The following is a 22396-nucleotide window of genomic DNA, read 5'->3' as shown; positions in this document are numbered from 1 at the left end:
ATGTTTTTATCTTTAAGATGTTCAATATTTCTGCAGCTCAAACAGTAAACTGAAATATTCGTGTCATTAAAGCCGTTTTCTGTCATTCGGACTGAAAACACGAACTGTCAAACTTCAGAGTGAAATACTTTTATTTAGATTCAATAAAATCTGTAATGAAATGATGAATCTACACGACAGATGACAAACAGTGGAAGTCTGGCCACGCCCACCTGGAGTGTTCGATGTAAAAATCCTCTAAATTAAAAACTAGGAATAAATAGGAAGAAATGTTTGATGTAGACGGTGAAAGTGAACGGACGTCACCTTCGTCTGCAGACACGAGCTAATCATCTGGAGTCACAGCGGGAGACAAACATGGCGGCACGATCACATGACGAGTAAACAAACGTCTCTGTCCACGCGGCAGCCCCCCCCAGAAATACCAGCAGCGAATCAAAAACGCCGCTGCAGCTCGCGGTTCTGAAAACGAATGAAAACCTTTATTTAAACAATTAAAAAAACGGGAGGGGGAGGGGTCCATTCAGATGTTTTCCATGAGCGGTTCTGCAGAACCATGGGAGCAGACGTGTTGGGGAGGAGCCAAAATGTTTCAGGAAGTGACGGTCTGCGCCGGGTCCAGGTCTTCGCCGTGAGGTCCAGCAGGTTCAGTCTTCCAGCACCGGGTCGTAGCTTCTGCTCGGGCGGGTCCGCTCGCCGTCCCGTTTAGGAGCTCACCAGAACATAGATCATCCTGTGAGGAGACCACAACCGTTATTAGAGAATCATCAACTCAGTCTGGAGCGGTGCAGCCTGCAGGCGCCACCCAGGTTTGACCCCCCCCTCACTGGCTGAGCTGCTACATGCCCCGCCCCCTCTCGTTCTGCTTCCCTGATCACAGTTGCAAAAGCCTTTTTCAAGATGGCGGCTTTTCTGTTGCATTATCTCCATAGCAACCATTTCCTTTTTTGGTCGTCTTGGAGTAACGAACAGTTAGATGTCCTTTATACAGAAAATGGCAAAAGTAAAATTTGGGATTTCCTTAACGGAAATTTTGTGCTAACCACACCCACTTTCCTAAAAATAGTCACTTTGTTTGTTGAGCCAAGGATTTATGGATTCACAATATTCCAGTAAAAATGTGTGAACAACATGAGAGTGCCGCGTTCACGCTAGCGCCGTTCTACAAACTTCAGAATGAACAATTCAAGCAGCTGAAATGATTCTAGAGGCAATAGATTGACATCCCTCTAGTGGGAGGAGTTTAAATTTGTTGAAGGTACTAAAGGTGGTTTAAAAAAAAAAAGTAGATGGCGACCTCTTCTGGAGGTCAAAGGTCAAAGAAACTCAGTGTTCAGGTTCAATGTCGAGTCATCACACCGACGCATTTAGATGTTTTCAGAGTTTGAATATCTGAATTCTCGCAACAACCAATCAAGAACTCAGTTTTGGCCCAGGACATGTTGATGATGTCATCAGTGGGCGGAGTCCAAAATCTGAAATCTGATCGTCTCCTGAACTTTATGTTATTTTAATTATTTGGTTTGAGACAATAATAAAAAGATCATCTTTGTTTTTCCCTTTTCGGACTAAAGAGGGACAGGAAGTCATCACAGAGACAGAAGTCCTGCTGAAAGACGCCGTCATCCAGACGCCGTTTCTTTAGTCGGTGGTGAAACTCATCGTTCCAGGAGAGTCTCTGAATGATCTCATGAACCCAGACATGGAGATGGGATCACCGCTGCTTTTCTGGAGCTCTTTAAAATAAATAAATAAATCTGATCTCTCAACATCATCTTGAAGTGATGAAACTAGAAACTTGACAGTAGCTCCTCCCACAGCCGGAGAAACACATTTCTGGACAAATGTTGAGCAGCGAATTTGGCATGAAAAATCACGTTTGGTCAGAGTCTCCGTGGACTCATGACCTGAAAGTATTCAGACTACAAACATGAACAGGTCAGTAATCTGATTACTCACAGTTACAATATTTCTGCTCCTGAAAACGAGGCGATAAAGTAAAGAAATCCTTAAAAGGATTCAACTTTGTCTGCTTTAGACCTAATGTGTTTAATGTGACATTCAGATTGTAACTGAACTAAAGTGGAACTTAAATATATCAAACTAAACTTCTGTTTTCTTTCAGTTTGAAGCCAAAGTTCTGGTTGGGTCTGAGGTGGGCGGGGCCTCAGAGACGTACCCGTAAAGGTAGTAGAAGAAGGACAGCAGGTAGAAGGCCAGCTTGCACCAGCCCTCCTTTTGACAGTACGCCAGGATGTCTGCGTTCATGATGGTGGTGGGGTCGTAGAGTCCTGGACAGCTCATCACGGGTCTGCTCATGTACCTGCAGAGAAACCAGCCAGTCACAGGGAGCAGGGGGCGGGGCATCTGAGAGGAACTGTTTTGACGCACCTCCACACGTGATAAGCCAGCAGAGGTAAGTTGAGGAAGAGCGTGAGCCACTCGGCTGCGCAGAAGAACATCACGCAGAAGAAGAAGTGGATGAGGTACTCCGGCAGCACCAGCTGGAACAGACGGTCCGGAACGTCAGAACTTTTGAACTGGATCATCAGATCGGACGACTCGGAAAAATCCCACAAAAGTTTCCTCCTCAAACATCAGAGCGCTGCTTCAAGAACAAACTCTGGAGACACCGGTTCAGGGGTCAGACTGACCCAACCCCCCCATTCTAAGACATGCACACCTGAGCTAAAACTATCAGCTCCATCTGGAACGTCCCCCCTCTCTGGTGGGGGGGCCATGCTGCAGCAGAACTGATGCAGCAGCCTGCCGGGGGGGTGTGGGGGGCAGCCGGGCAGATGGAGGCACCACATGGAAGCCATGCAAAGAGCAGAGGGCGGGGCCAATCGACAGATGGACAGGTGAGGCGTGGGGGGTGCAGGAGGAGAGGGAGGGGCAGAAACCGGCAAAAACACACGAGCAAAGCAGGAAAACGGCCGCAGACCAGATCTAATCTGAACAGACACGGCTTATATTCAGACTAGCTCCTCCCACTGGAGAGACGGGCGGCCAATCAGCATCCAGGAATATTGCTGAGCTCGGGTTGAGCCGCCATCTGCTCTGAACCGCAGCGGCTGAGCTCATACGAGGTCCAACCGACATCAGAGCCGCTCGGCCTGCAGCTCAAACACCGAAAAACAACCAGAACCGCGAGTCTGAACACCTGAGATTACAGAGATTATGCAATCCCATCACAGTCTATGCAGATGAGGGTCGACTACAGAGGTCAAGCATGCTGCCAGCATTTGCAAGTCGTTTCAGTTAACAGATGCACCTTTAGGGTTCTTACAAACCCCAAAATTTAACTAAAAAAAAAAAAAAAAAAAATCAAAATATTAACATTTCCTAATATTTACTTAAGCATGCTAACAGCACTCTGAAAGGAAATTAAATCTGACACTTAAACTTAAATCATAGCGGGAAAAAAATGTTAAAGAAAAAGTGAAAATAAATGAAAGAACATTTTTAAAGTAAACAAAGAACTCCAGGTTAGTTAACTGAAAAGACGTTTGCAAACACTTCTCCGTGCAAAACGACAGACTGATCTGAACCAAGCAAACATGTCAAAAATGGGTACAAACCTTCAAAGCAATTTTCACCCTCTTAATCTTTTTGACCTTTTCAACTGTCTTTTTGCCACAAAAAGGTGATTAAAGAATAAAGCAGATCGCAAAAAACAAACAAACAAACAAAAAAAGGCGTTAGAGTTTGACAGCCGACAAGATCACTGAAGTCATCACAGCCAGGTTATCCAGCGAAACAGAGCGGGGATTTTACAGAAGAACCGGGTCGGGTCGGTGGAGATAAAGATCTGTGAGGAGAGCGCGTCTGCATGCAGAGGCAGGAGGGGTGCACGGGGGCCGCATGGGGGCCACACGGGGGCCGCAGGGGCCACTTACCGGATTTAAAGTGTTACACTGATCTATTGGATTCTTGTAGTCCGTCTTCAGCTCGTCAAACGCTATTATCTGGAGGAGTAAGATGAGGAAAAAATAAACTATAAATACTCCATTTATGCAAAAATGTATATTTGTTTCACGTGGAGATGTTTTTGGTCACATAAAAAGAATAAACTGAGGTGTTCAAAAATACTAAAGTCAAATACATTTGTTGAAACATGTTTTGATTCCTACAAACTGAATTCAATCAAACTGCTAACCTGTTGCTAACTTGCTAGCATTAATTCACTCCAGTAGAAAAACTTCTGGACTCTGATCTCCATAAATCTGTTTTTACACAGAGCCTCATAACTACACCCAAATTCAGGGGAGAATTTTTTTTTTTTTTACTTTGATTTGGAAGAAGAATAAAAAAAGTAAATCTCAATTTTATGAGTATTTTTGTGGGCTTAATGAGTCACAAACTGATATTTCACAATGCTTCTACGAAGAAAAAAACATTTTGGTTTCGTAACCAGATCAGATAACCAGACAAACACAAAGAAAAACGTCGAAACGATAAATTTACACACGCACACAAAAAAAACGAGTTTCACAACATTCCGTCTGGGTAAAATAAACCATAACTCAACGCAAACAGACGAATTTTGCGCCTGGATTCATGCTAGCGTAGCATGCTACATGCTAACTAGCAGGCTAGATGCTAAGTTCCCAATTTTCCGGCTTTTTTTCTGAAATATTGTGGTTTGACTGAAACTTTCCCAAACATATATCCCGCCACACATGCTTGCGATGACTTCAAATGTAACTATCGATTTAAAAGCGGATTTAGATTTGGCGTCCACTTGTCCAGACGTTAGCATTAGCCGATCCAGGGTGTGTTTGATTCATTCACACGTACGGAACGACAGGCTCCGTGTTTGATTTCTCAGTTGTTTTCTGCGTTTAGAATCTCGCTCCTGGACGTGTACTTACATGCCAAATGGCGAAGAAGATAAGCGCCGCCGTGAGCAGCAGAGCGAGCATATAACAAAAGGCCGCGAATGTGAACGCCATGGTTTCTGCTGCTTCTGTCTGGGGATGATGCAGGCAGCAGCGGCGGCTCTTCTTCTCCTGTCATCCTGTCATTGTTGAACCCGAGCAGCGCCGCGTGACTGCGCTGATGCCATCTGGCGGACTTAAGCGGTATTGCATCCAATACAATAAACAGCTTTGATTTGATCACTAAACTTTAAGGTTTTGGTTAAACCGGTTTACGTTACATATTCCTTAAATCGTGATTTCTGGAGTCTTCAGGTTTCAAAAATGAGAAATTCTGGTTTTCAAAGAGTATTTAAAACAAGGAAAAATAAGACATTTCTTCTGATTTCAGACTGTGTAAGTGTGAAAACTAAAAAAGACAAAATAACAGGATCCAGAATATTTTATCTAGATTGGTCTTTATTTTAAACTCCTCCATTTCTAGTGACAACCTTATCAGAGAATGATGTTCTTTCTTTTTGCATATTTCAGAAAATGAATTAGATTATTTCTAATTATTTTGCTCACATTTATTTCATCTTTCTGTAGTTTTCCTGATTTTGTAAATTCCTTCTTAAATTATGTAATAACTGGAGTGTGAAAACATCTGTAGACAAAAAGACACATTTTCTGGATTCCAACATCTCATGTGATCTTTTCTCTTATTGTTGAATTTTCATGTTAACTCTTAAATTGAAAAGGAGAATAAGAGCAGACGGTCGACATCACAGTCTTTATTTGGACAACAGGACAATAAGCACTTTTATAAAGTATGGAAAAATACAAACATCTCAAGTTTCATTGATGCCATCAGACAGCTGGTTATGACAGTCATCAGCTGTGGGTTTTTTTAGTTTGAATAAAAGGAACCAGAACCGGCATTGGACCAAAGAGAACACTTATCCAGATCAAACAGACATTTTCTCAGAGTCAACGGTTAAAGGCTGAGCAGAAACAGCACTGAAGAGACAAACCACAACAGCTCATTCCACCTAAAATAGAAAACAGTTTTGATTCAAATAAACCAGTAACAGGTGAAACGTCAGAATGTAGTGTTTTACTTACATTAGTTTATCAGAATTCTGTTTTTACAGCAGCTAAAGTTAAGAAGGATTTTGTTCTTTGTGTAAAAACCTGAATGTTAGTGAAATTGAGGTGTAAACTGTGACAAAAACAACCTGTGAAGCATCAGAGTGACGGAGCAAACCTGGACGTTTCTGTTTCAGCAGATGGTTACGTGAAGGTTCATTCAAAGATGTGTTTTATTTAAAAGGGTTTATTTAATTCAGATGAAATGTGGCTTTAAAACCTTAAAATAATTTTTAAAATGTTTATTTAAATTGTTGTTTCAAACTGAAACAAAAAAAAACTTTTATTTTGAAAGTCTGAGTGGAACAGAACACTTCCTGAATCTGAGACTCTACAGCAGGGGTAGGGAACCCTGGTCCTCGAGAGTCACCTTCCTGCATGTTTTCCAATATACCCTGTTCTGGCATGTTCTTATTGCGTGGACACACCTGAACCAGGTAATTCTTTGAGCCCCTACTCATGTCTGATTACCTGGTTCAGGTGTGTCCAGCCAATAAGAACATGCCAGAACAGGGTATATTGGAAAACATGCAGGAAGGTGACTCTCGAGGACCAGAGTTCCCTACCACTGCTCTAAAGGCCTCAGACAGATAAAGAAAGAGGCCTTCGTGGTTTTTCCAAAGAGTGAAGAAAATGGATCAAAAGCGGTGGAAGGATCATGATGTGGGCTGTTTCTGGAGTGAAAGTCTTAAAAAAAGAGATTTGTGTGAATTTGTACGTTCTGTGTTGTGTTTTTCTAATGTGTACTTCCCGTCAAAGTGCTGACTCAGCACGGCTGAGGGTGAAGACTTGGAGAATTGGCACGAGGTGCTGGATCAGCCGGACGGGGGAACCTCCAGTGGTTGAACCCTGTTCTGTACAGACAACCCGACAGTCACATTCTTAAGCAGCCGAGGGGCTGAGCATGCAGACGCAGCACGACATTCATTACAGCAGAAAGGAGAGCGACAGGAAGACGCTCACCGCCGCCGACTCCAGCGGAAAACTTCATGACTGGAATGTTAAGGTTCCAGGAAGAGTCCCGGCGGGAAGCAAACGTAGAGAAATGTACTGAAAACGAAACCGACACAAGATCTAGACGAACAGCGGAAGGCAGAACCCCCTCCACACAGCAGAACCAGGACATCTGAACAGGTTACTAAGCTTTGGAACTCTCCCAGGTGAGGATCTAGACGGACTGACGTCGGGATCAGGAGCGCTCATCGGAACGGACACTTGACTGGCACATGGGACGAAAACACGGCTGTATCGGAACCGCGTCGGCAGAACCCGAACCGGGCCGCCGACCGCTCCGGACAGGTGCTTCCACAGGTTAGGAGGAGAGGAAGAAGACGATGAAGATGAGCGGAGCTGGTCTGGAGCCTCCTCACACCCCAGACCGCCGCCGGACGCCGCCGGCTCAGCGGAAGAAGCCCAGTTTCTCCCGGAGCCACTCCTCCGTCAGGTCCTCCGTGTTCCTGATCTCAAACACCTACAGAGAGGTCAAGAGGTCAAAGGTCAAAGGTCATCGTCTGATTCGTTTTCATAGTTTCCAGTTAACTATAATGACACCGTTTTCAGCCAAAATACAAAAAAAAAACTGTTGTTGACTAAGACATAGTTTCTGCAGAGCGACAAGAGCTCACCTCTATGTTAGTGGGTCTTAAGCCTGCATAATTTCCCATCATCCCTCTCACGCCAGCTTACAGTCAATGAGTCATAATGAATCATTTAACAATATTTTATTGTTATGACGGGAAAACGTTAAAAAATGATCGTTTTCCCGTCATAACAGCTATTATCTCGTTGAGAAAACGAGATAATAGCTCATTATAACAATAGTTTCTCGTTATAACAAGAAAACTATTATTTTTTATCGTTACGAGTCATTATCGCATTTCTCAAGAAAAGGAACTTTTGTTATAACGGGTTATTAACTCATTTTCTTGAGAAAACAAACTTTGCTTTTCCTTCACTTCACCCACTGCTGTTCTTTTATTCTGTATTATTTTGTGTCTCCAGATATAAAAACAGTTTTCGAGTAACCCAAATATCAGGACAACTTTCCTTTGTCCCATGATCTAAGTTCTATTTGCATTTTTATTTATGATTCTTCTTGAAGTTTTGTTGGTTTGTGTCCTAATCTGACTGGATAAATACCAGCGTTTGCGTTTCTGCTCCTTTAATAAGCACAGATGCAGATAAACTCTTAAACTCTGTTCAGTCAGGAAAACTCCTTCAACTCGTCTAAAGAAACTCGCCGATCTTTCTCTTCTGTTTGATACGTCTGCTCTGTTGTTTTGAACTCTGTAAAATGTTCTTTAAGGCACGAATGAATGTTGTATGTTTGTTGTAATGGATTTAGTTGGTTTTTATCATTCATTCCTTCGTGGTTGTTTGTATCTCAAACTCCCTTAAAAGCCAGATGTTTCATCTCCTCTAAATTTACCTCTTTAAATACATAAATATTTCACATAAACAGTTTCCTCTCTAAGAGATTTCTCCTCTAACAGCTGCAGACCCCCCCCCACGTTAAGACTTGAGGGACGATCTGAACGTGTTGAAGCTGAATTCTTCTGCAGGTTGAGCTGTGAGGAATGCTGGACTGAGAACAGGAAGCTGAGCGGGGTTCCGTGAGGTCATGAGATCCACTTCCTGTTTCCCGTCCTGCGGGGTCACTGACCTTGGTGAGCTCCACCGTCTGCACCAGCTTGTTCTTGCTGCCGGCGTACATCATCTGCTGCTCGGGTCTGCAGCCTGGAAAACACAGAAACGGTGCCAAAGAGCTGCGGCGGGCGGACTGGAACGGCGGCGGGAGAGCGTCTTACCCACGGGGCTGGAGAAGATGAAGCAGAGCGGGTACGACACCCGGCCGTCGTCGTGCTGGTACTTGTAGCTGTAGACGATGAACGTTCAGAGCGCTAAGGAAAACCAGGTCTGAGGCTCGGAAAGGAGGAGATTTCATCGGGATTATTCCCAGATTATTGATCTGGAAACGGTCCAGAACATCTGGAGTCAAAGTACGGTGGCCCTGAAGACCAAATCATGACACATTAAAAAAAATGACCACAAAAGGGTAAGTATTATGGGATGTCACTGATGAGATTTGTTCACATTTTTCAACAGGGAGTTATCTGTCATGTGATATCTTCTTTAAGCTTCTGGCCACGCCCACTCCAAACGCTCCTTCAGCTTTCCCTCTAAAATGTCATCATCCAATCAGTGACATCCCATAGTAGCTCATAGAGCTGCGATAAACAAATATTTTAGTAGTCGACTAATCGGGTCATTCGAAAAGTGGATGTAAAACACAGATATTAACCATAATTAGCTTTAAACTAAAAACTAGATATATTCACACTAGAATCATCTGTGATAGTGTGAATGCTGGAAGCTGAATAGCCTTAAAAATAAAAAAAGTCTAAATTAGCCTCAATAAATAGCATAAAGCTGAAATATTAGCTAAACTCCAAATTAGCCTAAAAAAACCTTAATAAATGCCAAAATAGTCCAAAAATCTATCAGAATGCTATTATAACTTTTAACTTTACTACACTCTGACTCCATATAATATAAAGTAACAACTAATCGATGGTTTTAATAGTCGATTAGTCGACTAATCGTGGCAGCCTCATTAGCTACCTTTTCCACTTTCTTCTTTTTTTGACATTTCATTTTGATTTCTGTAAAACTCGGAAATGTTTTTTTATTTGTTTGACTTTTTTAATTGTCTCTTTGATTTGTCCTTCAGGGCCACCGTAGCCATCAGACTGTGCACAGGTTTACTGTACAGGAACACAAATAACTTCTGCTTAGGACACGGAAGTGGGAGTGTGATGTGAGGGGCTGCTTCCTGGATTGTTTTCCAGACTGAAAATGTTCTTTAGACATTCATTTAAAAATCCTCCTTAAAAATATGATTCTGTGCTTTTGGGATGATGGCGACTCGACCGTTGAGGCATCAGAAACGACTCGGTAGGACGAAGTTTCAGCTTCACCGAAGGATATCTGGGCTGTCGCTCAGGAAGTTCGTCCTTCAGGTCGTCTGGAGAAATGTCCTGACAGACAGAAGAAGAAAGCTTTGTTTTGGGGTTTCTGCTCCCGCGGGTGACGCCGTCCCTCATGAGGACTCACCTCGTGTTCCTCGTCCAGAATGACCAGCTGCCGGTCCTTATCGATCTTCACTGCAGGGAAAATCCACAGGTCAGTTTGGAAACACGTCTTTTTGTTTGAACCAGCGCACGGATGATTCCATTTGGTTCTCTCTTTGGAGGACACACGTTTTAGTTTATTTAATAAACTGTGTTCCCTTCACCCTTGGTGTCCAGTTTTTATGTCCTCTTTAGGTGTTTACCCCTCACACCTGAGCCAGGTGTGCCAGGTGAAGGCTCCACCCTCCCCCACCCGTAAAAGCTGCCTGTACAGCCTCTAACGTTGGACTTTCTGAGCTGAACGCCTCAGTCGCAGCATGAAAACAAAAAGGTCTGATGAGGGACGTTTGTTGTCGTTCGTGCTCCAGTAACCCTCCATAATGACCCCGCCCCCCGGCCCCCCTCCCATTTTCAGTTCAGCGCCGAACGTCGATGAACATCCAGCAGCTCCACGTGAGGCTGTGTGTGACATCAATGTGACACTTTCTGCCTCAACAGTCCCCTTCTACCCCACTCAGCAGTGATCACGGGAAGGGAGGGCGGACTCACTGACGATGGCCGCGTTGTTGGTCTCCTTCCGGAACCGGAACTGCCGCAGCTTCTTCACCAGATCCTCATCCACGTCACAAACCACCAGAGACTCACTCTGAACCACAGACAGGAGGGAAGCAGACGGATCAGAACCCAGCCGGGCGGAAACTGAAACCAGTCAGGTGTGATCATGTGACTTTGGGGAAGCTGACCTCCTAAATGTCACATGACTGAGGAGTTCTCCTCAGATTAGGAGGAGATCTCCTCAGATTAGGAGGAGAACGTGACAGAAACGGACTCAAAAGGAGAGAGTTTATTTTTTGGTTCAGGATCCTTCCCGCCTCCGTCTCCCACCGGCAGCATCCGAGCGCAGGTGAATCGGGATGCGCACGCGGAACACCGCCCGGTGTCTGGAGGGCGCGCGGAGCGGAGCTGTCGGGGCACGCGGGCGGGAAGCAGGAGCGAAACGTCGTGATAAAACAGGAGTTAGCACGAAGCGGCAGACAGACGTGTCCAAACACATCCATGCTAGGAATCAAGCGAAAAATACACACCGACCGGAAACAACACACACAAACCTTCAAAATAAAGCTTTAAGAAAACGACAACTCGATTATTTCTAATCTGATCCAACGTTATTATACAAGATGTACAAAAAAGAAGAAATTATTATGTGATCAAATAAAATAGACATGTTTTGCTCATTTTACAAGTGCAACTATTCATTTGGCTAAACTGTGTACATAAAAAAGGCAAATAGGACTTGTAAAAAGCTATTTTAAATGCAGCTTCAATATTACTAGCCGACAATTTTAAAAGTTAGAAAAAACATTAAAAATAAAATTGACCAGCTATAAAGGGAGTGCTCATGTTAACAGAGACAGAAAGGCATCATTCCCTTTAAAGCTCTTACATTCTAAAGAATTGAGCAGGCATATATATATAAAGTCTAAAATAAACACAAAATAAAGACAACTTTGACTATAAATAAATAAATAAAATAAGTATTCCATAAAGTCAACGAGGCCAAAAATAAATAAAATGTTCTATAAAGGTACAATAGAAAACCACAAAATGATAACAATCGGGCTTTAATTACTTACTTTTAAATCAAAATGAAAGCAACCACCAAAAAAAAGACATTGTTGGAGCTTAGTCATTTTATTTTGAAGGTTTTTACCGGAAGTACCTCCCTGTTTGTGTTGCTGAGCTCAACAGCAAAGGGTGGAAGTAATGCTAGGCTAGCAGGCTAAGGCTAAACAGCTACGATCGCGATCCCTCATAGAAAAAAGGACTTTCGGAATAAACTTCTCGTTTGTTCCGTCTGTTCGGACGGAGACGTGAAAACGGCGGAAGCAGAATAACTTACCATCGTCACGGGGTTTAACAAAGAAATCCCGGGAAGCTGCAGCTGCGGCTGTGAACGGCAGGGAGGCTGACTGACGGCGCGGACCAATCCCAGACAGACGCCCCTCCTCCCCGCCTCTTCTCACTCAACTCATGCCGAGTTACAAGTCAATAAAGACGACTCATCATGAAACCATAGTTATCGAGTTTTATGTGGATTTTTATATCAAATGTTTCTTTAATGATCAGTTAAATATTAAATAGACTTAAAAATCTATTCCTTTAAACTTGTCATTTGTTTATCATACAAACTCCTAATGGCGTTCATTTATTAATTTTCCAAATGTTTTTGTTTGTTTTCTGTCCTTACTGCGGTTCACTTACAAACGTTTTAGTTTAGTCAGAAAATTCTCACTATGAGGTTTAGATTACGATGAAATGAAGAATAGATGTTAGATACGGGAGGTTTGTTTTGTTTCCATCACAGTTGCTCACACTTACTTCCGCGTCTGTGCTCTCGCGCTACGTCACCGCCCCGGCGCATGCGCAATCTTGTTTAGGAGTTTGGAGTTTTGGAAGCTAACGTTAGCTTTCACTGCTGTTTCCACGGCGGGATAAACCTTCGCTTTCCGGGTTGTTTTCCCTCTGAGACCAGCGGTTTTTCTAATAAGGTATTTTTAAAAATATAACTTTTATAACTTCTCGGTTTAGATGAAAACATACAGATTAAACGAATATTTACTAGCAGTTAGCTGTTCTTAGCTAGGTCGGGATCCACCTCCATATCAACTGTGTTGGTATTTTAAGAGGAATTGTATTAATAATATTCCGTCTAAGTTAATCCTGCGGGTATAAGGACAGTTTAGTGACGTCACAGTTGTTTGGGCTCGGTCGGAATTCGTCTGAGCGTCAGGATGAGATGATGGAAACATTTAATCAGACTCAGGAAACATCCAGTCTTTGTTGACAAACTGACGCGTCTGTTTATTCTTCTCTTTCAGATCATGGCAGATTTCTCTGTGAGTTCTAAGTATTTTCTTCTTGATTTCAGGTGAGTGTTTGTGGGCGGGGCCTGTTGTGACTTTCTCCTTTTCTTGTAGCTGGCAGATGCTTTAGGGGAGGACACGCCGAGCCAGGCCAAGAAAATGGGCCACACTAACCCTTCCGCTCCGACTGGAAATCCCCCTTCAAACCCGGGGTGGCCCTCTTCTGCCCCCGGAGCCCCCACCCAGCCCTCGGCGCCGCTCGACTACAACAGTGGACCTTCTGGACCGGGGGCCCCGGGACCTTTCTCGTTCCCTTCGGGTCCCGGAGCTCCAGGCCAGTACCCGGGACCCATTTCAGCACCGGGTGGGTTTCCCGCTGGTCCTGGAATACCTGGACAGTTTCCACCTGCACCAGGAGCTCCAGGGCAGTACCCCTCCGGCCCGGGAGCGCCGGGGCAGTTCCCTGGGCAGTACCCCCCTGAAGCGGCTCCAGGACAGCTTCCCGGGGGTCCCGGTCCCTACCCGTATCCTTCTGGCCCTGGAGCTCCTCCCGGGCCTTACCCAAACATGCCTTATCCCGGCAGCCAGCCAGGAGGCAATGGGATGTATGGACCCGGAGGCCCCGGCGCCTTCCCTCCTGCCACCAGCCCCGGATCCTTCCCTGCGTTCCCCTCTGGAGGCTTCCCTCCGATGCCGCCTGGCTCCTGGGGTCCACCTGGAGGTGGCGGTTTTGGTCCTAACCCTGGTTCTTATGGCCCCGGCCCTGCACCCATGGGTCTGTACGGGGGGCCCCCTGCTGCTGGGGGCGCGCTGGTAAGTGTTTGCACTTCTTAGGAGTTTTCTGGCGCTTGCTTGTAGCTTTTGGTTTCCGGTGTGAATCAGGTCTGGTGTCCCGTGGAGATCCTCTCAGAAACTCTGTGACTGCAGGACTTTGCTCGGGTTTTGTACTCTGGGCTCTGCTGGGGTGCCATTAAACCATCAATCAGGCGGGACTTTGAAGTTCTAAATAAATGCGTTTCTGTTTTTCAGCCCAGATTTAATCCTCCGTTTTATTGAAACGGTGGATTCTGCTGGACGAGGACGTCACTTCCAGCATCACAGGCGGCTTGATCAGTGCTGTAATCTGAACTCACATGAAGTTGTTTAATCTCTTTCAAGTGCAATAATCTCCTCCTGGACGCGTTAATCGGAGTCGTCTGCATGTTTAATAATCTTTAGATTTTTTTGTTTGAATTCAATGTGAATTTAAAGCTTTTCCTCATAGAAATGTGTAAAAGCTTCAGCTGATGATAATCTGGTGTTGAAATAAACGACTGTGACTCATGAAGGTGTTCCAGCAGGAATGTGGGCGGGGTCAAACTTCCACTAATGTTTAACTACATTTCAATACTTTATGACACATGTGTCAAAGTCACGGCCCGGGGGCCGGATCCGGCCCTCCAGATCATTTTATTCTATTCTTATTAATGACCCGATGTTATCATGAGCTCATTTCTAACTCGTATAATTTTGACAAAATATATTTTATTGAGAGTAAAATATTGAAAGTTATTTAAGGTTTAAGTTGATTTATTCTGGAATAATATTCCTGAGTTTTTATTATTCAGAATTAAGTTTAAAAATTAAAGTTTTAAAAATTGGCATCCTGCAGCTTTTTGGATTATTTTGGCATTTAGTAAGATTTTTTAGGCTATTTGGAGTTTAACTAATATTTCAGGTGCATGCTAGCTGTTTTGGCTAATTTAGGTTTTTTTTTTTCTAGTTTTTTAATGCTAATTTGGTATTTAGCTAATATTTTAGCTGGCTATCAGCTTCAGCAGCCAAATTCAGCATTCAGATTAGCGTTATCACAGGTAATGATATATATCTAGTTCATAATTATGTTTAAAAGTTCCGGTTTTAAAGTCTTAAAAAAGTAGTTTTAGAGTATCAATAAATGTTTATCCTGTTCGACCTCAGGTGTGTTTTGGATTTTGGCCCCCTGTGAGATTGACACTTTATGACATTACGTCACTGCTTATGTTTGGTAGTAATGAAGAGATTTATAAAATCTGATGGGTGGGGCCTCAAAAGGTAAATATTCCAGTTTCTGTTCATTCTCACAGCAGACAGGAGCTCTGATCATCTTTCAGTGTACACGTGTGTTTTGTGCAGGGGCTGCCGTACGATCTCCCCCTTCACGCTGGGATCATGCCACGGCTTGTAATCACCATAGTCGGGGAGCCGGTTCCCGGCGCCAACAGGTCGGGGTTCACCGCCGGGCTGTTCGGCCTCTGTGTGTTTCAGTGCTGCAGTCTGATCCTCATGAGGGAATTTGTCACTTCAGGTTCCAGGTGGACTTCATCAAAGGTTCGGACGTGGTGTTCCACTTCAATCCTCGCTTCAACGAGCAGACCATTGTCAGGAACTCCAACCTGGGACACTGCTGGGGTCCGGAGGAGCGGGACGGGGGCTTCCCGTTTGTTCAGGGACGCACGTTTGAGGTCAGTAATCGATTACTCAACAGTTATTGTTTACGTACGGTGCTGTTGTCATGTACGGGACTGCTAATGCTCGGCGTACGCTCACAGAAATAGAGATTTTACATGTACAGGTCATGAATTTCAGTTTCATCCTTTGAAAGTTAAAAGTTTAAGATCCCAGTTAAGTCATATGCAAGCACAAAAAACACAACTGTCTGTGTCTCTGTACTGATGTATTAAATTAGAATAATATCTAATAAATCAGCATCATTTATTCTTTTTTGTAGAACAGGAAATCAGAGTCAACAAAACTGATGAAAACTCAAAGATTTAGACGGACAGAGATGATGTTTGTCACTTTAAACAAGGATTTTTTGGGCCAACGTTCTGATTAACCTCAGTAAACAGAAACTAAAAATCTCTGTTTTTTTGGATCATTTAACTACAAAAATCCTGAAAATGTTCTCCACAGTTTTTCCATCCTCCAAGTTCTGCAGCAATTCACGTTCTAAAGAATATCCGCGTAGAGTTGGTGTGAAAATCTGCTTGTTTCTGCTGCAGAATCGACTGATTCTCTAGGATGTTGTGATTGTGTGATTGCTGACTCAGCATTCACACTGTAGAGATTCTCCTTTTTCAGCTCATACAAACTCAATCACACTTAAGAGATTTCATCAATCTCGGTATAAAAATGTTCAGCGTCTTCAGGAAATTACTGCTTATATTTGTAGTATTTATAAACTTTATAGTTTTGAAATACTGAGCAAAATATGCCCCACAGGAACTGAATAAAAATGTGGGGCGGCTGTGGAGCAGCGGTAGGGCGGTCCTGATCCTGACTCCATGTGTCGAGGTGTCCTTGGGCAAGGCACCTGGTGGGAGGTTGGCTCCAGTGTTCGGCAGCGGAGCCCCCACCAGTGTGTGAATGTGAAGCGCTTCAGGGTAGAAAGCGCTACACAAGTACACGCCATTTACCATTTAAAATAAAAATCGTTAAAATCCTTCAATCCTTTCTGCACTTTAAAAACTGTGAACTTCATAATTCACGATTCGAATTTTAAAATGTTCAGAAACTACGAGATTTTTTAGCGTAATTTGGCATTTAGTTTTTTTTTCTTTACATGGTAACTTTGGCTAATTTACATTTTTTCCAGGTTTTTAGGCTAATTTGGAGTTTAGCTAATATTTTAGCATTATGCTAGCTGTTTTAGCAAAATTTGACATTTCTCTAGTGTTTTGGCTAAATTAGCATTTGGCTAATATTTTAGCAAGTTTTCAGTTTCAGCATTTTCAGCTATCAGCACTAGCATCTTTAGCAGCTACATTCAGCATTCACGCTAGCATTATCGCTGGTAATGCTACTGTATATGTCTCCTCATTTCATTGTTGTGCAGCTGCATATCAGCGTGAGGCTGATTTCTCCGCTTCAGAATCTGCTGGAATTACGTCAATTACATGAACTGTTGGAGTTACCGGATTCAGAAGAATGTAAACTGGAGCTGAAGCTCCAGTGTTAAAATAATTTGTTTTTTTAGAACTTCTGTCAGTAAACGAATCTTTAATCTTGTTTTTTCCATCTACAAAAACCCTCTCGCTCGTTTTACTTCTAAAATAGGAACACTTTACTTTAGATCAGTTTACTTCCTGTGACAGTAGTGCTGCTCTTTCGGATTATTTTCAGTCCATAAACATCCAATCCAACGTTATTCTGCATGAGGATTGAAAACATTACGCCCGTTCTCTTATAATAAAATGCGAGTCAGAATTACCTTGATGAGGATGGCGAGGAAGACGTCATGACGGCGAGATGCTTCCGTTTCAGGTGCCAGTACTGCCATGAAGCGTAAGCTTGAATCTGTCTTCTTCTTCTATGGTTGAAGACGGGCTTCACCGCCTCCAAAACTTCCTGTTCTGCTTTGCGATCCCAAGGATGTTGTGGCTGGTGGTTATTATAATCATTTAAAATGACAAAAGCAAAACAAAAAACAAAGAACAATGGTTTACTTCCAGCTCTGCTGAAATCAGGCCGGAGCTTTCGCCGTCACTTCCTGGTACGTCTGCCGCCATATTGTAACCCGTAACCGCCATTCATCCGAGTCGGTCTGAATCACGTCTTTAGAGGAACTGCTGCCAACCAATCATGAGTGAGCTTGTTTCAGCCTGATCAGAGGCCACACCCCTCCCTCTGAAAGTGGCTCAGGAGAATCTGTCAATCAAACAATGGAGGCCGGGCCAGTGTGGACCACATGCTTTTACTGAGGCATCTGATTGGTCTGTTTATAACTTAAATAACTGGCCATAAAAAAATAAATATATCTTTAAAAAAAAGACTTTGGGACTTTGGTCTTCTTGGAACCAGCGAGTACTTCCTGTTTGGAACACAAGGGGAGGGGTCTGTCCAGTTCTTACTTATACAGTCAATGTGTGTGACGCCATAAAGAAGGCGAGACTTCACTGATGAGCAACTGTGAGACTTCTGGTCTACTGTGAAACATGAAGTTTGGGATTTAAAGTTCTTCAGAACAAACTGAAAGTCTGAAGAATGTTTTCCAGGATCGGCGTTTGATTTCTGCTGAACGTCGTTGCTGGAAACCACAAATAATTACATCGCATTTTACAGGATATTAGGTTATGGAATGATCTTCAACCATAAATCAATACACATGCTAAAAAATGTAATATTCCGAGAATCCTTTTTCTTTTTGTTTATCATTTTGAGAAAGGGAATAAGTGTACTAAAGACTTCATTAATGGAGTCAAAGGAGCAAAAGAAATCTGTTTCTTTTTCATTATCTCAAAATAACGAGGCTGCATGTTTTATTGTTTCGTTTTTGTAATTGTTTTGTGGAAAATAAATAAACAGACACATAAAAAATATAATTTACATAGTGAAATAGTACTAGCTGTAAAAATGGCATCAGAAAACAGACTCTCTTTTCTGAAACTCCTGATTTTATTGTTGACGTGTCAGAATGTTTGAGTTAAAGTCAGAACTGACCTGTTTTTACCAAATGTTGTTGTAAAAGCTTTGATCTTAACCCCAGAGGAGTGTTTACTGCTGTGTCTGACTGTCTGCTTCCTCCTTCAGCTGAAGATCCTGGTGGAGGCCGACATGTTCAAAGTGGCCGTGGACGGCGTCCACCTGCTGGAGTACGAGCACCGAGTGGGCGGGCTGGAGGACGTGACGCTGCTGCGAGTCACGGGAGACCTGATGCTCTACAGCGCCGCGCCGAGCATGATCTGAGAAAACCGCCGCCAACCCGCGCGTTCCAACCCTCTGCAGGAGCTGCAGCGAGCTATCCGTGCCGGCGCGGCGCGTCCTCCCACATCAGACTGCAACCTTCCCTCAACCAATCGAATGACTCTAATCGCACCCAAATGACGAATTAGGTTAATCTAAGTAGAGACTTTAAGGGAGAGCTAATATATATACAAATATAGAGTGAGACGAGTGACGTGTCCCAAACAGAGTTCTGTTTACATGTGTGATTCTTCTTCTGTTCTTTATATGAACTTCACTTAAAGCCTTCGCTGTGCATGAAAGTCTGATGCTCAAATCCTCGCGGATCATTTTGTTCGGGTCGTTTCTGAACCGGTTTCTGTGCGATGACGATCCTCCTGAAAAATGCAGAGAGGGTTCCTGAGTCTGCTGCCAAAGAGGAATCACGAAGTATTTAGATTTTATGAATAAAGGAAACAATCCGACAGAAACTGATTAAAGCTGTTTTTATCAACTTCATGCTGGATTTCTGCTTCTCTTCCTTTTGTTTATTCATCTGGAGATGAATCAATCTGAGGATTTCCTGACATTTGTGTCACTTTTTCACAACTATTGAAGCCTCAGGAAGATCGGATCAGAACCAAAACAGATGGACTTCCTTTAGGTGCTTCTTTCTTTCTTCATAGCAACATCTGAAATGAAAGAAAGAATGTTAAAAAAATTGGAAATGTGCAGCAAACATTAAGTGTGAGTTCATTTATCTCACAGAAACTTAAAAGTTTGTAAAACTCAGAAAACAAAAGTTTGCTATTCTCACTTATTTTCAAAAGGTTTCCAAATGTAAGAATTGAAAGAACTTTGTTAATTTAACCAAAATGATAAAAAAAATTATAATCTGGATTTAAATTATTTTAAAACATTTTACTCCATTCATATATATATATATATATATATATATATATATATATATGAATATTTGGGCCCTGGAAGGAGGGTAGAAAGCACTATACAAGTATATGCCATTTGCCATATATATATATATATATCCAAGATTTTTGGACATTTTAGATTTAAAATATTTAAAAGTCTCTGTTTTAATTCAGTATTAACATTCAATAAAATCTGTATTTATATTTTTTTACACTGAAAAATAGTCAAATGATAGATCAAATAACAAAAGTCCTTTAAATAATTGTTGAATTGACTGAACCATTAACTCAAAATTTTAATTTGATACAAGCCAATAATTTTAAATGCATAACATTTGTTTATTGATCCAATTTTTCCCTTTTTTCTGTGTACACTGAGCCAAAATATAGTCTTCACCCTCTGATTTGCTTTTTCTAGGATTCATTGATGCTTCCAGTGTTTTTTATGTTTTGGTTTAAAACTCTACAACAGAGAACGAGGGCTTTGAAAGAAGAAGAACAAAAAACTGTAAAGAATGAAGTTGTAAAATTATGCAGATTGAAAATCAAACTTTTAGGAAAATAAAGTTGTAAGTTTATGTTTCAAAGAGTCATTTAAAAAAAAAAAAATACATTTCTTATTTTTAAAAATATTTCAACAAAGACAATCAAATATTAATTGTTTAATTTATGAGGCAGACATTTCAGGTGGACATCACACTGCTCCAGAACACCAATAAATCTACTGTTTTTATTGTAAATGTGCACCTCTATTAATAAAAAAAACAAAACAAAACGTTTTTTTCTTATAAAATAATGATTTTTACTATTTTTTTTCTCCTAAAATTTTGATGTTTCTCTTCTAAACTTTATATTCTTTTATGGTGGCCTTAGTTTTTGAATCAAAACCAGTTTTTTTACTTATAATATTGGTGGAAAAGTGATGAATAGTTGATGGGTTTAAAGGTTTTCGATCTATCTCTGTGGAAAAAGTGACGCCGAGTCAGCTGGATTCCTGAGTGGCGGCCCCGCCCCTTCCGACACGCCCCCTGACGTGTCATTTCCGGTTTTTGAACCTTCGATCTGCAAAGGCTGGCCTGCAGTTCCTCCTCTGGCCGTCGGGGGCAGTCGAGCTATGAAGTCCGCCTGCGCCGGAGGATCAAAATCGAAACTTTCAATGAGTTCAACTTCAGATAAATAGTCCCCCCCCCCGTCCACTTTCTCCACGGCTTGTTTTGGTTCAAAGTTGGGACAATGAACGGCTCGTTGCACCCCCCCGCCAAACTTGAGAGCATTATACTGGAACGGGGACCGACAGGTGAGAGTTCCGTTAGCACTCCGCGGTTAGCGGTTCTGTTAGCATCAGGAGTCCGGCTGTCAGCGCGAGGAAGCTAAAGCTAACCTGGGAATAACTAGGGTCCAGTCCGGACTGCGGGCGTGAGGTTTGCGGAAGCCGCTTCCGATCCAGGAAGACGGGAAGCTGAGAGCTTCAGACACACAGATCCTTCATGGAAGACTGCGGGTTTGTGCGGGGCCCGAGGAGGAAGATGACGGACAGCTCTCCTCTGACCCCCTCACGGCGCTGGACCCCCACGCGGGGACGTCCACGTCGGGGGTCTCGTGTACTTTGATCAGCTGTTGGCGCGTAAACAAGCTGCTCTGCTCTGCAGGTCTGGGCTTCAACATCGTGGGAGGACTGGACCAGCAGTACGTCCAGAACGACACCGGGATCTACGTGTCCAAGATCAAAGCGGGCGGAGCCGCGGCGCTGGACGGGAGACTGCAGGAGGGAGACCGGATCCTCTCAGTAATCCAGTTCTAATCCTTCTGACGAACATTCACGCTGCCCCTCAGACAAGGGACCCCCCCAAAAAAATGATGACATCACAGCATTAGAAACTTAAAAGACGAATGGGGTCAAAATCTCAGCCCAAGTGGGCCCCACATGGTTTAAAAGTGGGCAGAGGATGTGACCCCCAATTGGGTTAGTCCGCAGTTTTTGGGGTGGCACCATCTGTGTTTGCCCACATTGGCTTAAGTCGGCCCTCAGTGGAGCCAATGTGGGCAAACACAGGTGGGGTCACCATGGAAACGGTGTACAAATCCATTTGGGACCCACATTTTCTGACCACTTTTAAACCATTTAGGATCCGCTGGGCCTCGCTGGCTGAAAACATTAAAATCTTCTAACGAAACTAAAACAGTCAGAGATTTTCTAAAGAAGTTAAGAAATGATTATGGGATGGCAATCTTAACAAAAAATTTAGCACAAGCGCCACCAAATTAAACTCACAACCAAAGTTTGTTGACCTTTGACCTCACCTCAGGAAGAGGATGCTATCTTGAAATTTCCTAAAAAAAAATGAGTTTAGTACCTTTAGTACCAGCTACAAATTAAAACTCCTGTAAACATGTAAACAAAAGACTAAAATGTTGGTTTTAAAGTTTGTAGTTTTTGAACGACGTTAGCGTGGCGAGCTCGCAAAAGTGACATCCCCCTGTTACTCGGGGAATAATGTGAAAATTCGACCTATGAATTGTTTGCTGAACCAGAATCATACAAGATGAGATACTGTTTGAACATGTTAGGAATGGGGGCGTGGTTAGCAAAAAAGCGCCGTTGCTGAAGAAATCCAAAAACGTACTTTTGCCAGTTGTTCTAAAAATGACAGAAATGTTCGTCACCCCCAGGCGAGTAGCACTTGAAACGGTTGCTATGGAGATAAACCCAAAAAAAAAGCTGCCATTTGGAAAAGTCTTCTTTTAATCATGAATTTGTCATATTCAGCTTGGACCAGGGACGC

At 42.9% G+C, this 22396-nt stretch overlaps 4 protein-coding genes across 4 annotated transcripts in view; 2 read left to right on the top strand and 2 right to left on the bottom strand.

Moving 5' to 3' along the window:
• Positions 1-113: 113 nt before the first annotated feature.
• cnih1 (cornichon family AMPA receptor auxiliary protein 1) lies at positions 114-5070 on the bottom strand. Its single transcript, XM_024275899.2, has 5 exons — positions 4875-5070; positions 3900-3968; positions 2392-2504; positions 2180-2323; positions 114-733 (listed from the first exon to the last, which is right to left on the bottom strand). The coding sequence occupies exons 1-5, from the start codon at positions 4953-4955 to the stop codon at positions 706-708; spliced, it is 435 nt and encodes a 144-aa protein (XP_024131667.1). The 5' UTR covers positions 4956-5070; the 3' UTR covers positions 114-705.
• A 563-nt stretch (positions 5071-5633) lies between these two features.
• Positions 5634-12183, bottom strand: gmfb (glia maturation factor, beta). Its single transcript, XM_024275927.1, has 7 exons — positions 12039-12183; positions 10688-10784; positions 10122-10171; positions 9996-10045; positions 8816-8898; positions 8671-8744; positions 5634-7479 (listed from the first exon to the last, which is right to left on the bottom strand). The coding sequence occupies exons 1-7, from the start codon at positions 12039-12041 to the stop codon at positions 7408-7410; spliced, it is 429 nt and encodes a 142-aa protein (XP_024131695.1). The 5' UTR covers positions 12042-12183; the 3' UTR covers positions 5634-7407.
• Positions 12184-12498: 315 nt separating this feature from the next.
• lgals3a (lectin, galactoside binding soluble 3a) lies at positions 12499-19203 on the top strand. Its single transcript, XM_024275612.2, has 6 exons — positions 12499-12687; positions 13018-13035; positions 13117-13815; positions 15157-15245; positions 15329-15485; positions 18553-19203. Exons 2-6 carry the CDS (start codon positions 13021-13023, stop codon positions 18706-18708), a joined length of 1116 nt encoding a protein of 371 aa, XP_024131380.1. The 5' UTR covers positions 12499-12687; positions 13018-13020; the 3' UTR covers positions 18709-19203.
• A 1448-nt stretch (positions 19204-20651) lies between these two features.
• Positions 20652-22396, top strand: part of synj2bp (synaptojanin 2 binding protein) — a 4787-nt gene continuing 3042 nt past the window's right edge. Inside the window, exons 1-2 of the mRNA XM_024275935.2 lie at positions 20652-20910; positions 21263-21399. Of these exons, the coding sequence (XP_024131703.1) occupies positions 20847-20910; positions 21263-21399 (201 nt within the window). The 5' untranslated portion in view covers positions 20652-20846. The remainder of the gene's footprint in view (positions 20911-21262; positions 21400-22396) is intronic.

This window comes from Oryzias melastigma, linkage group LG22 (assembly GCF_002922805.2).
Source record: "Oryzias melastigma strain HK-1 linkage group LG22, ASM292280v2, whole genome shotgun sequence".
In the NCBI taxonomy this organism is placed as follows: domain Eukaryota; kingdom Metazoa; phylum Chordata; class Actinopteri; order Beloniformes; family Adrianichthyidae; genus Oryzias; species Oryzias melastigma.
This window is presented reverse-complemented; position numbering and strand designations above follow the sequence as displayed.